Source organism: Chanos chanos, chromosome 10 (assembly GCF_902362185.1).
Source record: "Chanos chanos chromosome 10, fChaCha1.1, whole genome shotgun sequence".
Taxonomy (NCBI): Eukaryota; Metazoa; Chordata; class Actinopteri; order Gonorynchiformes; family Chanidae; genus Chanos; species Chanos chanos.
In genome coordinates, this window is record NC_044504.1 from 3376494 (window position 1) to 3392475 (window position 15982).

The window sequence follows — 15982 nt, forward strand, 5'->3', positions numbered from 1 at the left end:
GTTTATCGTCTTTTTTTGGTACATTTTTATGGCGCAAGAAACCCTGAAACACAGTGTTAAGCGCTTATATCGTGAGGATTTGTACGTATTTACAAAGCAAACCTTTTTGAATGATACTGGAAGTTTGCTAATGAAAATTAGCGTACTCCCAAAGAACAGCAACATAAACTTTTCTGTTGTCGACATACCTTGGATTCCATTGCAGGACGTAAAAGCCGATTTGTCGGACCAGTTACATATGGTTATCCTTTATTCGGGGGGAGAAAGGCCGATTTGTTCAAAACTGTGTATTCTTAAGCATTTGCACAATGCGCATACAGTTTGAACGAATATATTCAGCGCAGTTAAGAACTCAGCAACATTGCATTTCTTAGTTGTGACTTGAACCCCTGCAAACTGCCAAACGTAATGCTTTGTTTTCAAAAATGAAATAAACGAATAAGGTTTTCCCCGTCTGTAGTTCAACAACACTTCTGTCTTGTAGTTGTTATCTTGGTTGCCAAGGAAGCCGGTGTAGCTATGTCTGTGCGGAACACGCTCTGATTGGACATCAGGGACAATTCTCAGAAGTTTCCGTTAAACTAAAAATGATTTGTTGCCCTGTGTTTTTACTTCTTTCACCCTTCCGCTAACTTGGTGGACCGTTCGAGCTCACCATGAAATGATTATGATACTGAATGTCAAGTTACACTTTTTGCTGTTTGCTGTACACATGTCACATGGTTCAGAGGCGCAACACGGGTACACACAAAGTTGTTTCTCACAATCTGCTCTTAGAAACTTTTTATGCTTAGACCTCGTGCGGACATGGTATTGAGCAGATGTACGACTTCACGCTGAAGAGATGGGTTTCATTTCCTGCAGTGTCTAACGCCGTGTTTACCGTGCAGTTATGTGAATCTGCCAGGAGGTGGAGCCAAAGGATCTCTCATTTTCAGTACACTCATTTCGTTGTGTCTGTAGTGAGAGCGATGTGCGGCTTCGTCAAGGAAACAAGGTTCCTGGCTTGAAGAGCTGTGCGCGACCACTATTAGTATCAGGCTATCAGGTTGCGCGACAGTGAAAACCAAGAACTTCAGTTATCAGCTACACAACCAAACCTGCCGTCAGTTATTTCAATAAACTGAAAAGTTATTTAGATTATTTCTTTCATTAAAGAAGATGTTATTTGCACTGTTTCACCGTTCCCAAGTCTGTACTGTGTTTGTATTGGCTGCTCCAAGAGTTTGGGGTGGGAGTGGTTGTCGGGCGTGTCTACCTGGGAGGCAGTATCAGATTAAGTCGACTGGCTAAGAAGTCAACACGGAAGTCAGAATTTTTGACAAGAAGGGTTTAAAGCAGTTCTAGTGGGGTGTGGAATTCGGCTCCTCTGCTGTTCGGACGGGTACAGACAATGTTTAAAAAGTGTCCACTGCCTCTGTTGCACTGCTGATACGCGTTGTGTTCTTTGCGATTTTAAAACCGCGCCAAACTTTTTTTGGGGAAAGGGGCAAGGTAGACATGTACTTCTGTTGGATAACAGGCATTTAGAACGGACTCAACCCTCTCAAGAATCTAGCCGTGTAAACGAATAGACCATCGCCAAAATGAGTGTTGTGGATTCAACAGGAAGCGTCCAGGCGCACTCCGCAACCACAACCGATGGAGACAAGTTTAGCCCTAAAGATGTTAATCGGATGTTATTAGAATTTCTCATGTACATGGGTAAAGCCTTGTTGTTTTTCTATCCCGTGTACTTGACTGGCTCCTTAGGGCTCAGCATCAGTTGGATTCTCTTAATTTTGGTCATGTTCACGATATGGAAAAATAATCGCAGGTGGAAGGATAGACGGATAGACACAGCAATCAACTTTTTGGAAAATGAAAGCCACGTGATCGACACAGAACTGAAAGCCCTAAATATGCCAGCTTGGGTGAGTGTTGTCTTTTTAAAAAGCCATCACACTGCCTCACACCAGGGTTGCGAAGGAGAACACCGCTATTTCGCAAAATGGTGACAGTTCAGATTATGCATCTATGTTACTAAAGAATAGCCTACATGGTGTAGATGTGTGTTTTTGTACATTTTAAATGTATTGTGTTAGTTACTGTTACATATGAAAGTGTCCATATGGAAGACTCCCACGCGCAATTTTATGTGCTCTCTCGAGCCTTCTGTCCTCTCCTACGCTTGGTCAAACTGACTGACAGTTGACTGCAGATTTCAGGAACCGCTTTAATCTCAGTGCTATCGTAGCACCGATGCCCTCTTCGCAGGAATCGAAGAATGCAAAACTTTCCATGCATTCCACATTTGTGAGCTTGCAAAGGTGTGGTCGCTGCTTGCTGTGTTGCTTGGGAACATCGCAGATATAATATATCAAACCGTGTTTGATTCCAATTATTGCCCTGATCGCGACCTCACTAGGACTTTAATTTCTGGGATGAAAAAAGACAAAAAAGTATACTTAACTCACCTTGTTGCAGCCCCAAAATTTAACACCCCAAAGGTTTATTCCTGAATGAGGTGAGCATATATGTGCATACTAGGCGCGAAACACTACTTCAGTCACACTGTTTTGTCGCAGCATGGGTACACCTAAAGGTTAGGAAGGTGTGCTCGCGTGTTTCTGCATGTCCAGTGCGTAATTGGACGATGTAATGAGTGTAGAGATGTAGCCAAACACCACCCAACGAAGTCATTGTCCTTATTAGCACCTCTCATGTTTCTGCTGTCTACACACACACTGGAGTCTTTTATAGACCTTCAAGACAAGTCGTTGTCTGTGCCAGCAGGGGAATAAAAGGGCATCTGAATTATGCACTTTACATTCCAGTATTTTTTTTTTTTCCCTGGTTGGGAACCTTGAGGTTTTATTCATTCTTTTTCTTCAGACAGATGATCACCAGAACTTGCTGTGGAAATATATTGTTCAGATCAGTGGTTCTCAACTCCCGTCTTGGGGGGGCCACTGTCCTGCACATCTTTGTTTTAACTCTCCTGAGCTCAGGACTGACACACCTGATTCCACTGATCAGTTCATCATCAAGCCCTTGATTAGCTCAGTTAACTGTGATAATGAAGAGTTAAAACAAAGACGTGCAGGACAGTGGCCCCCCAGGACTGGAGCTGAGAACTGCTAGTTTAGATTAATCATTATAGTTGATAAAACATGGGCTAACAGATATGTGGTCGTGTTTCAAAACCACTGAAGGGTACTAAGCATTTCTGTTGATTTATCCGGTACAAATAATTAGCTTACACATGATTAACAACGTTCCCCGATTTATTACAAATTCTAGTATTGTACTGGACTTTTCACGCGCATGTTCTGCATTACTGTTCCCTAAAGTGTTGTATGAGTCATGTATGCACAAGACACTGGTGTTACATATTGACATAGAGTTTATATAATAACAGTCATGATGTGACGTTGTCACGCTCTGAGGGCTATTGGAAGTACCTCAGTGACTGAATGAAGATGACCAGACGGAAGCACCAGAACAGAGATATGGTTAACAGTGTTCAATGAATTTGCAGGTTTATGTGGGTGCTGACCCCAGACGAGTATAGCCTAGAAATCACGGAGCCCTGGTAGTCAGTTACGTGATACAACTTACCGCACTGTACAGTGAACAGCGTAGAAAGAAAAGTGCTGTTTCCAAAGCGCAAGGTATGATGCACAAGCCTGAAATCCCAAAGTAATCTGAGAATATTCTTTACTGACTTGACATGTTATTCACTTTTGAGTGAACGAGTTCATTTTAGAGGTGACAGTCAATGTTATGCTTTATGCCACAATATAAATATGAATTGCTGTGCGGCCAGTGTACAATCCCACACGGGCTCTTTTGCCCCTAGCTTCATCTAATGGATGGAAATTTGCGTGTCTGTGTGAATGAGAAGGAGTGAGTGCGTGCGTGTGTGTGAGTGTTAATGTTAGTCTTAGCGGGCGGGTGTACACATGCTAGCGCGCAGGTCATTTGAACGATCGGATGGATCAAAGCAGCGGAGGCAAATATTCTCCCGTCGTAGTCTGTGTGTAGGGTCAATGCAAATCACATCGTTCACACGCCACATGTCGTCATGAACACATCCGGCAGTGTGCGCAAGCTTAGACTCAAAACACGTCTTAGAGCCTGTTCAAATTTCCTTTGGAAGGGTTTCATGGCTACGATATAACACAGTAATAACGTGATGAATATTGTAAAGACTAACCCTTGGAGATTTTCAGAAGTCTTTTTAGATATTAAGCAAGCACCTCGTTAGTTCAAATTTTCAGACTGATCCAGATTAACACGCTGTGTTTGATTTTTTTTTTTTTTTTTAGTTTTTAAGGATAATTTAGCTTTTGTTTCCAACTTGTTTTATAGTCTTTCTAACTCAACCTTTCTATATTTTGTTTCCAAACCCCACAGATTCAGTTTACGGAGGTTGAGAAAGCTGACTGGATTAATAAGGCAGGTATCAGTAACTGACTCAGTCATACACTTTTACCTCTAGCCTCACACTCTGCCTTGCCAATATTATTTCTGATTAAATTAAACTGTCCTAAGTGTACATCAGACTGTGACAGAGAGTATAACCTCTTTTGCAACAGAAGAATGTCCTGGCTTGCTAACGGCAGACTTCAGCAATGGCTTGTTCATTTAAGATTTTAGTACACAGAAAATGTGCAGTTGATACTTGTTAGCAACTGTTGTCTCTGATTTTGTAAATATATGAATATATTGAACTGCATGGCAGTAACATAGAGTAAAATAAGATAAAAAGATGCAACTATTCATTCATTCATTCATTCATTCATTCACTCACTCACTCACTCAAAAAAAAAAAAGAGTTATAATCAGTTTTCCCTTGCATTCTCAGGTTCTTCGCCAAGCCTGGCCGTTCTTTGGCATGTTTATGGAAAAACTGCTGAAGGAGACAATTCAGACCTCCGTCAGGACCTCCAGCCCCCACCTCAAAACCTTCACCTTCACCAAGGTCCACTTTGGACAGCGGGTGAGGCACAGGAAATATTAGCTTCATAGTATTACGATAAAAACAACAGCAACAACAACAACAACAACAACAACAGTGCACTAAAGAAAGTGTTGGCTTTACAATAAGCTAGTGTGTAGCATGTAAGATACGGTTTAGCGCTTAATGGTTCTGCGTCTGTGTTAGTCGTGATTTTGATTATGCAACTGCACAGCCCTCTTTTCTTTTTCATAGTGCAAACACTTGTATGGTCATGTTTATAAAGCGTGAGTAAGAGTGAATCATTTACACAGTAAAGTGCAGAACAATGCATGATTTAAACTGGCTGTAGCCTTATGATTTTAACTGGCTGTAGCCTTATGATTTTAATTGGCTGTAGCCTTAGCTAGCCACTTTGCACTGTCCCTTGGTACTTAATCGTTTCCTGTCGATGTTTTTTATGTCTCAGCCCCCCAGAATCACCGGCATTCGGGCGTACACGCACGAGGTCGACAAGAGGGAGGTCATCCTGGACCTCAACATACTGTACGCTCTCATTCGCACAAGTAGTTTTATACTGCGTTTGTGTCCATGTAATTCTGACATTGATAACATTGTTTGTGTCTTTACAATCTAATTCTGATGTTCTTACATCCTCTAATTATGTTCCCATCTGTTTGAACGTATGCACTTTAGACCCTAAACACATGTCTTTTACGCTGAAAGGTGAACGTTCTGGTGTGGATAATTGAATTTATGCTTATTATGCCTCGCAGTTATGAAGGAGATGTAGACATTGATGCAGATGTGAAGGCGGGAATTACGGCAGGAGTGAAAGGACTGCAGGTAGGTCACGGACCGGCTCAGGTCATATTTCATAATCTGGAAGAGGAAAGGAATAGTCAGCGTCAAGGAAGTGAACATGAATTACAGTGTTATTGCAGGCGAGGGTTTAGAGCATACCATTATTTTAAAAATCTAACACTTCGGGAGATGGTGGGAGGTTTTACGATGAATGGATCCATCTTAACTGAGCAGGCAGAATGGGAACAGAGCCGTACCCTGTTATGGTTGTCTTACCTTTTCACGTAACGTCACAAGCCAATAAGATCTGGTGCATGTATATTTTAGCGTGTTTGTTTTGTGTTCATAAACAATCAGAGAGGATTTTATTGAGTGTCTGAGTGCTGTGATTGTGTGTCGGTGTGAAGGATGGCCCCTGTGGCCATGGTTTAGACTTTCATGCTCTGGTTATTTTGATACCTTTCCTGTGCCCACCAAACAGGTTGGGTCGCATTGAAGCGCTGACCTAATCTTTAAAAGACACTTCATAAGAAACAGCAAAGATAACGCTCTGTGTATGTGAGTGTGTTTGTGTGTATGTGTGTGGCAGTGAGCGTGTGTGTGTTGTTGTGTGTTTGTGTGTGTTGTTGTTATTGATCGCGTGCATGTGTGTATGCGAGTCTTCAGGTATGTATGTGTAACACACTGTAAAGAGGAATAGGTGTTTGTCATTCCATTCCTCATTCCATTCAACCTGGGAAAGCGCAGAAAGATCAGTTCCTTGTCCCCAGTCCAGTCTAATACTGGTCTTTCTTTAAATGGGGTGTAGAATCATTTTGTCTTTTCTCCAGAGCCTCAGAGCTGACTAACAGTATCGTGGAGCATCATTTATCGCAGCATTGTGTGCCACTGTCACTTCTTGATTTTTGTTCGTTCTCATACTGGAAAAATCTAAATGAAAAATATTTTGTTGTTCGAAATCATCCGTATACAGGCTGTAAAGGTAATGTAATCCAAAAATGTAACCTATCAACGCCTGAAAGACATTCATTTTCCTTTTCAGCTTCAAGGAATGCTGCGTGTGATTCTCGAACCTCTGATTGGCCAGGCACCCCTTGTGGGCGGAGTTACTATGTTCTTCATTCGTCGTCCAGTGAGTCATGACTTGGCTGTACAAAAGCAATTTGACGTTTTTTTGTGAATTGTGATTTAAACTTAACAACTTACAGCCCTTAGTTGGAGGTCTGAAGATGCTCACTTGTTATCGATTAGCATTTAGTTCTTCTTACATGTATTGTTAGACTTGTTCATATCATCATCTTAATGAACTTTTGTTTTTAGACCTTACAGATCAACTGGACGGGAATGACCAACTTGCTGGACAGCCCTGCTTTTAGGTCTGTGTCTGCTCCTGGGTGACACTTTGAGGACAGTTCTTTGTCTCTCAAACGTTAAGTGCCGTCGTGATCCCCAAAGCCCGTTGTATTTAATGCTTTATTGTGTCTTTCTTTGGTCCTGTAGCCATATGTCAGAATCCACCATTGTGGACATAATCGCCTCTCTGATGGTTCTGCCCAACCGCATGTGTTTCCCACTCATAGACCAAGTCAAAGTCGACCAAATGCGGTTCCCACTTCCTCGAGTAAGTACACGGGCGAAAACAGTTCCTTCCTGTCCACAGAATGCTTTTTTCTCTTGGAGCCATGAAGGTAACACTCATATTCTAGCATTCAGTCTGCAGTCCCTGACAGTGATGCATATTGTAAAGAGCTGGCGTCTCTGTCTCAGGGGGTCGTACGTGTTCACCTGATTGAAGCGCAGGACCTGTTGGCCAAAGACACGTACATGATGGGCCTGGTGAAGGGCAAGTCAGATCCCTATGCAATCATGAGAGTGGGTCACATCCAGTTCAAAAGCAAAACCATCAAAGAGAACTTAAACCCGTACTGGAACGAAGTGCGTGAGGTATGGTCTAATTCCCTGTCTACACACACACACACTCTTACTCACTCACACTGACACACACACATCAATCATAAAGGAAGACCTGCAGTTTCATGCTGGAATTAATACACCCTGTACCATATGTAGACATTCCAACTACATACAGTGTTTTTGTTTGTTTGTTTGTCTAATGGTTTCTGAGGTTAAGTCTTCACTGATGTTGTCTCTGATACTGGGAACAGTTTGTCATTCATGAAGCCCCCGGACAGGAGCTGGAGCTGGAGGTTTATGATGAGGACACAGACAAAGACGACTTCCTCGGCAGGCAAGCCCACCGTCGCTCTCCCATAATCCTCCATAAATTCACAGCCTGGCCAATCATTGTCCTTCCACACTGAAAACCCAGGATGCTGATTAATAACTCGGCTCTGGCTTTCCACAGGTTTAACCTGGACTTTGGGGAGGTGAAGAAAAACAAGGAGATGAAAGAGGTATGAGTGAACCATATTCTTAAAACAACAACAACAACAACAACAACAACAACAATAATAATACTTTATTTCTATAGCACTTTTTATACAAAGAATGTAGTTCAAAGAGCTTTTACATTTCAGCAGAAAGAAAATCATAATAATGGCAATGATAATAATACTAAATAAAAAGCAGTCTTCACATCATTGCTAAAATAACCTTTCTGCCATGACTATATTACACGGCGTTATTTTTGCATGGGTAATGTTAAGACTCATTCCTTTGAAACTAATCCATTTTACAAAGGTTAGAACTGTGTCACTTTGTCAGTATGTCTGTATAGTAGCAGTGCCTACTTCTGCAATAAGAAGGTTACACAAGTATACATGAAAGTTAGTGGTCATATTAGTGACATGTCAAGTGTGTCCTCGTTCAGAGTGAATATACCAATTACCTTTTTGTTTCAGTGGTTCCCCCTTGAGGAGGTGTCAAGTGGAAAATTGCATCTGAAGTTGCAGTGGTTGTCCCTGCAGACGGACCAGACCCTTCTCAGGGAGGTGAGCTCCTCATAAGCTTCTCAGTGCTTTGATCATTCAGGTCTCATAGCAATGCTTAGAAATGATGGAATACAAGCACAAAATATAGCTAGACTATCAAGTATTCTCTACCAAAAAAAAAAAAACACTACTCATCAAAAGTGACTATTCAAAATGTCTTCTTGGAACAAGTTACAATTCAAGATTAAACCACTCATCAAAAGTGACTATTCAAAATGTCCTCTGGGGACAGGTTACAATTCAAGTTTAACAGAGAGAAAAACTCAGCTGGAAATGAGCAAATCTATAAGTAGCTAAATAAGCCCAAAGCTCGGTGAACGTGACCGTGACCTCTGTTTTGTGTTTTCAGACGTCGGACGGTTGTGCTTGCGCCATGCTTGCCGTGTACCTGGATAACGCCTCCAACCTCCCTGTAAGCGTTCTCCTTTAGCAACCAAACCGAACGCCCGTGGGGCTGTTCCCTTCCGCCCCTCACCTGCCCCGCCCCACTCTTTTTACGACAATTTTTTATTTGCCGTTTCGCCTTACCTCTAAGCACTCATAAAGATGTAGGTCACTTTCTTTCAGTTATGTAACCCAGACCTGAACGGTGTGGTGTTAAAGGCAAATGATTCTACATTTCCTCTTTCATCGGGTCCTGTCAAGGACACAGGCGGTTCACAGCAGTTTTACTGAATGTCTTTGCTTGTGTTTGTGTTTGTTTCTGTCTTTGTTTCTGACTTTAGAAAGACCACCATGAATTCAGTCATCATGAGAAGCATAGAAAACACTCTAAAGAGACCAGGGTAAGCGATGAAGACCATTGTCCATCCTTTCATTTATTACTACAAGTTTTTTGGGGGTTTTTTTTTTGCAGCACAGATGTAGTATGTGTGGCCTGTGTGTCACTATTATTATTATGCAACTGGGAGAACTTAATTAACTGAAACTGACTTTGTATTTGAGAGGAATTACAATTATGTTTTGTCGGAGTTGAAATCATAAACCTGAAATGCTATTGAAGTTTTGAATACTTTGGGAATGAACGTGATTAAAAACGGAGCAGAGACTGCGACTGAACCTCACCTAGTTTGTCTGGTATTACCTGACATTCAGGTGAGGGCGTGATCACTTGGAGCTCATTGTTGTACTATTCGTGTTACTAAAACCTTTGCTAATGCATTTCAGTGGCTCGCCTTCTCTCAGCAGTCATGCTGTGGGCCCTCTGCTGGTCTTTTTGTGGTACTGCAGAATCAAACAGAATCTCCTCTACTCTATGATGGATACTCAGATAGATACTGTCCTGAGGATCCACTGTCCTGAAACATTTTGCTTTAAATCTCTGTTAAGTGAGAATTACTGAACTTAACTTGTCCACTCATATGGCTGTTAGACAGAACTAGACAGAACTTTGTTTTGTGGTGTTTTTCATTTTGATTTTGTTTTGTTTTTTTGTTATTTTGATTTTGATTTTGTACTTTGTTTTTTACAAAGTATAATTGCTGTTGCTTCGTGTTATGACATTGTCTGATGGAATTTAAAAAGGCGTGTTTAATCGATGTTTATTGTTAGCATGTTGTAAACAAAGGGAGCTGCTTGCCTAGTCAATCCACCACCCTCATTCTTCCTATTATCAAAGGACATAAAAGTGCTGAAGAAGTTTCAGTAAGTTCTAGGAAAGGAGAGATACCTGACCTGTCTCGTATCGTCATGATTCAGACGGGAAGGTCTCCTCAGAGGCGTGCGGGCGTTTTTCTCACCCTCAGTCAGACCTCTTCTTTCTCTCTTTCGATTTCCCTCATGTTTTGGGAATGCAGACACACGCCAGTTTGCCTCGGGGGAAAAACTAAAACATTCCAAAGTTTAAAGCACCCACCACCCCCACTGTGCTCAACCAACAAGCCACGTTTTGGCTTCTCTCCCTCCGGAGATTTGACCTATATCTTTCACGTATTTGCAATAACCGTCTAAACCGTGTCATTCGTCAAAAGGCGCGCTGTGCTGTTTGTTGAGTGTGTAAGACCAGAAGGCATCATCTCTTTCATGTCAATGAAATGATTCAGTTGTTTACATAAAAATACAGTTTGGGCTTTGATCCGTTACTGAGTTCAGTCAGTCGGAACAATTTCTTTCTTTTTTTTTTTTTTCTTTTAAATAGATTTTTGTTCTGAGCCAAATTAATTCATCCAATCCTGTTTGTTTCAGCTCACAAAGAGGGCCGTCAACCCCAGCTCCTATGTGGAATTCTCCATAGATAAGCAGAGCCAGAAAAGCAAGGTATTTCATCCTTTAATAAATGTTTGTTGGTATTCGATTCCTTTTCCGTTCCACCAACAAACACATTTTCTCATGTTTTCTCATGTTTTGCGATGCTCTGGCATTACTTGGCAGCAGGTTGACAGCTGATCAGAAATATGAACCTGGTGTTCACTGGGGTCCTTATCATGTCATTTATATGTCACAGACACTAGATGTCTCCAAACATCTAATGTCTCTTTTCCACTACGACGGTGCTGGTGCCCGTGCCCGTGCCGGTGCGGAGCCAGTGCTGCCTTGGTGCCTTTTGAGAACCGGCCCGCATTTCCACTGGTTTGGGAACCGAACGCTACATAGCGAAAGTCTGAGTAATTTCCGTGGGGAAAAAATAACGTAGGACAGAACGCATTGCTTGCTCTTTATAAATTTACTTTTACGCTAGGCTTCCACACAGCGAAACACATCACGAATTTTGTCCCAGAACTTTTCGCTCTGGGGGCAAAATTCATGAAAATAGTAAGTCTGTCACCTAGCTCAAAAGTTAAAACGAGTGTTTAAATGAAGGTCTGCATGAAGTGGTTTAATTGCACCAGCCAGAGCCGAGAGAGAGAGTGTCTTTTTCTACCACTCTGGGTCCGACTACGTTCATGTAACATGTAAACAACAGCCCGTATTGATGTAGACACAAATTGTTACTCATGCATCTTTTAATCATATACATATTTTCATGCTGCAAATATCCTTTAGCCTACCGCTACTTGGTCAGACGTTTTTTGTTACTCCCGCCTCTGTAAAGAACGTCACGTATCAAACGCTGAACTGATTGGTTCTCGCGTGGTTTTTATTTGCATAGCCTCTGACGTCAGCGGTTCCAACTTTTGGGACCAGCATTTCTGTGGTGCCGTGCCGGTGCCAGCTTTTCGGCTCCGGCACCAGTATTTTGTCAGTGGAAAAGCGCGGGTGCCGGTGCTCGATCGGGCACCGGCACCGCGGCAGTGGAAAAGGGGTACAAAACTACTCTCAGCAGACTGGTCGTTTCACAGTCATTGTAATGTTTCTGTATTTGTTTTTTTTGTTTTTTGTTTGTTTGTTTTAACCCATCCCGTGTAGTCTGAGCGCTTGTGTCTCTTGCAGCGTGTCTGAGGTAGTCAGGGCTCTGTCTGACTGTTGTCCTGCCTCCTAACAGGTGGTCTACGCCTCCAAAGATCCCGTCTATGAGGAATGTTTCACATTCTTTGTTCACAGTGTGACAAACCAGGTGCTAAATGTCCAGGTACGCTGTCATTACGTTTTGTCTAATCAAATGGTTTGAGTTTTCTTTTACTTCGTGAAGCTAAATTGTGTATTATTTCAGGAGCCTCCATATACTCTAATCTTTCAGTTGCCAAAACCAGACCTAAGGAATAATGATGGCTGAAAATATGCTGAACTCCAGTGTTTGGGGTTTAATAGCTTTAGAAACCGGCAGAAGTTGTAAGAGTGCACAGGGATTCTCTCTGTCAATCCCAAGACTGACATCACCACTCTCACAAACAAACACGAGAAAAATGTTGTCATTTGTTTGCCGTTCACCCCAGTAACAGACAAAACTCTTTTACCATTGAAAGAACAACCCAGTTTCAGGTCACTCACCACATTTTCATTTCACTCAGTCACTCACTGTATTATAACATTCATGACCCTTAAATTAAAAAAAAAAAAAAATATATATATATATATATATATATATATATATATATATATATATACACGTGCATGTGTATATACACACACACACACACACACATATATATATATATATGTATGTATGTGTGTGTGTGTGTGTGTGTGTATATATATATATATATATACACGTGCATGTGTGTGTGTGTATGTGTATATACATACATATATATATACACACATTTGGCATTTAAGCTGATGCATGTCACAGTGAGAGAGCCTCTTTAAAAAAGAAAGAAAGACAGAAAGAGAGAAAAGCAGTAATGCACACTGAGTGTTTTGACTGTACTTGTATACATGTGCACTGATTAAAGGTGAAGGAGCCTGAGAAAAAGGAGGCGCTGGGCACCTTCTCTCTGCCCCTGAGCCGTCTGCTCGGCGCCCCAGACATGACCCTGGATCAGCGCTTCCAGCTGGAGCGCTCTGGGGCCAACAGCCAGATCAAGATGAAAGTCTTGCTCAGGGTGAGTCAGCTGATCTGAAATCAGCTCTTATGCTAAAGGCATGGGGTTAGATAAGAACTGAGACTGATTTTGAGGATCAGGGATTACTCTGATGTGTTTGTGTTGAAACTTTTTTTGTGGCATTAGATAAATTCGCTGGCACAGTGATTAAAAAGGACTTATTTCTAGAGCAGCTGAACTGAACCACTTATCTCACATGAGTTCTTCTGTTTCACTTGGTTTATCCGTATAAAAGTCTGGTCAATATTTTAGTCAGATACTCTAACTGTGAATAAATAAATACTGGTGCTGTTATGTTTGGGTAGGTTGCTTAAAGAGAGGAGGAAAAAGCACTTATTGATACCAAATTTTGAATAAAGTCATTATTTAAATCATTAGACGGGCAGTTATTACTCACTTTTCAACCCTTCTCCACTCTTCTCCACTCTCCACTCTTCTCCACTCTTCACTCTTCTCCGCTCTTCACTCTTCTCCACTCTTCTCCAGGTCTTGAAGTTGGAAAAGCCTGAACCCAAGCCTGTCGTCACTCCTCCGTCTCAGACTAAACCAGCGGCGTCTTCCCAGCCGCAGTCCTCCACTCAAACTCCGCATCAAGCTCTCGAACAGGCCCATTCCTCTCCCAACTCCTCCTCCTCTGGCAAATCGTCCCGAGACCCAGCTCTTACCCACCCCACCAACGGGTTCCAGTCCGAGTACGTGCCCCACCGGCGAGGCTCGGTCTTACTGCCGGACGTAAACCGCTCCGTCCCCACTACTCCCAGTAACATGAGGCGATACGACTCCCACAGCATCCTGTCGGACAACTCCATCGCCTCTTCTCGCCTCGACCTGACTGATGGTGTGCCCTACCCAGAGTGAGTGTGATGTGTTCTCTCTGTGCCATCAGGTGCACTTACTGCTCATACTACTGGTGATGTCGATCAAACTGACCTCAGAATATGTTTTGAGTCTTCCTCGTTTTGGTAAGACTCAAATAGTTTTTAGACATCAGGTGTGGATGGAGTTTTATGATGCCTACCATTGTGGTTTTAGTGTGTAACAGATGTTTTTCTTGCCGGTGAATTGCAAGAGAAGTCCTTGCTTAGATTGCACTGGGAGCATGTCTCACTATAGCCAGTAGATGTCGCTACATGCACAGAGAGAATGTCATGACTGACCAAATGCAATGTTCAAGCAGCGTCTTTCTTTCTTTCTTTCTTTCTTTCTTTCTTTCTTTCTTTCTTTCTTTCTTTCTTTTAGTCACTAAATGTGTTTACCGCATTTGTTTAGCTTGTGTAGAGGCTGTTTAAGATTTGTTTATTAAAACAAATGCATGGAATGCCACTTTGTTTTTGTCAAACAAGCCAAAGGAGTTAACACTACATTTTATCTCCTACTTGTACACCCACCTTAGAACCATTGTTTGATTTCTTGGCTGTGTTTTAAGATTCTGAGTAGAGAGTATTGACTTCCACCACTGTACACGATGTCCAGTTTGGATGTTTATTTGTGTTCATTGGCTTGAAACTCCATTTGTGGTTTGCCTTTGTATCCATAGGGCCATCTTGAATCACCAGGGCAGTTTTGGGGAGATCCAGCTGACGGTTCGCTACAGCACCCTACGGAGCCGCTTAATGGTGCTGGTTAACTCCTGCAGGTGACGTGCACATGCCCACACACATATGCATGCACACACACACACACACACACACACACACACACACACACACACACACACACACACACACACATCATCTTACAGATAACAGTTAAATGATCTTTCAAATACTTTCAGTTCATATCCATATAAAGCTCAGCTGTTATAATATGAGAGGTATTGTCAAGTAATGTTCTGGTCTGTTTTTTTCTGTCTTGCTCTGCAGAAACCTGTTCCCTTGCAGTGAGAATGGATCAGATGTGTATGTTCGTATGTATCTGCTACCAGACCAGAGCTGGAGGCACCGCATGCGAACAGGTGTCAAGAGAAAGACTGTAAACCCTGTGTTTAATGAAAAGTGAGTATGCCATGTTTCATAAAAAAAAAAAGAAAAGAAAACTATATCATAAAAAGTCAAATAGGTTTAATGGTATAACTCTCTCCTTGCAGGTTTGAGTTTTCTGTGTCAGTTGAGGAGGCTAAAACCCGGAAGTTGGATGTTTCTGTAAAAAACAATAAAATGTTCCACAGGAGAGAACGGAGGGAGATCGGAATGGTAGGCAAATACGGAGACAAAGACGTTGTTATTTATTTATTTTAAAGCGTATTGTTACATATTCTCAGTACATGTCTAATGTAGTTCCTACAACTCCCTGCAACTCACAGTGGCCTTAAATACAAGACTCCCATTCAATGTGGAGGATCGTTCTCTGAATTGATAAGTGAATTCTCATAGCACATCATTGTGGTGCTTGTCTCTCACACTCTTATCTCACCTAACTCTCCACAGGTTCAGATAGACCTGGCTGAGGTGGACCTGCTCAAAGGCAGCACGGAATGGTAAGGGTGGGCGGGGCATGTGATTTTAGAAATAGATTGGTTGGCCTACAGGCCTGTCAGGAAAACAGCTCTCAGCATCTTATGCATGCAGCTGCTTTTCATTAGGTATTTACAGGATATTGTAAAGATTTGTTACTACAGAAATGTGACACCTTTAGCTTAGACCACCTGATCTTTTCCTGATTGGGTGAGAAGAAAGGGCTCTGATGTAGCATGGCTTGACCTCACAAGTCTGTGTCTTTCTTTCCAAACAAGGTATGAGCTCACCATCCCAGGGCTGAAGAAGACCAACTAGACTGATTTTCCACCTACGCACACACACACACACACACCCACACACACACACACTCACACACGCGCACACACACACACAGTGGAGTGCCATTAG

The 15982-nt window shown here is 42.1% G+C and overlaps 1 protein-coding gene across 1 annotated transcript; it reads left to right on the forward strand.

The window, feature by feature from the left end:
- Positions 1 to 1586: 1586 nt before the first annotated feature.
- Positions 1587 to 15889, forward strand: esyt3 (extended synaptotagmin-like protein 3). Its single transcript, XM_030786565.1, has 23 exons — positions 1587 to 1913; positions 4399 to 4440; positions 4850 to 4984; positions 5412 to 5488; positions 5719 to 5788; positions 6789 to 6878; positions 7067 to 7122; positions 7247 to 7367; positions 7514 to 7690; positions 7912 to 7994; positions 8112 to 8160; positions 8608 to 8697; positions 9047 to 9109; positions 9423 to 9482; positions 10882 to 10953; positions 12119 to 12205; positions 12969 to 13118; positions 13605 to 13972; positions 14656 to 14754; positions 14981 to 15112; positions 15205 to 15310; positions 15545 to 15594; positions 15850 to 15889. Exons 1-23 carry the CDS (start codon positions 1587 to 1589, stop codon positions 15887 to 15889), a joined length of 2544 nt encoding a protein of 847 aa, XP_030642425.1.
- Positions 15890 to 15982: the final 93 nt, after the last annotated feature.

Coding starts and splice junctions, on each gene's coding strand:
- esyt3 (XM_030786565.1), top strand. CDS start 1,587: ATGAGTGTTGTGGATTCAACAGGAAGCGTCCAGGCGCACTCCGCAACC. Junction 4,441..4,849: donor AAGCTGACTGGATTAATAAG/GCAGGTATCAGT, acceptor TTGCATTCTCAG/GTTCTTCGCCAAGCCTGGCC. Junction 8,698..9,046: donor ACCAGACCCTTCTCAGGGAG/GTGAGCTCCTCA, acceptor TTGTGTTTTCAG/ACGTCGGACGGTTGTGCTTG.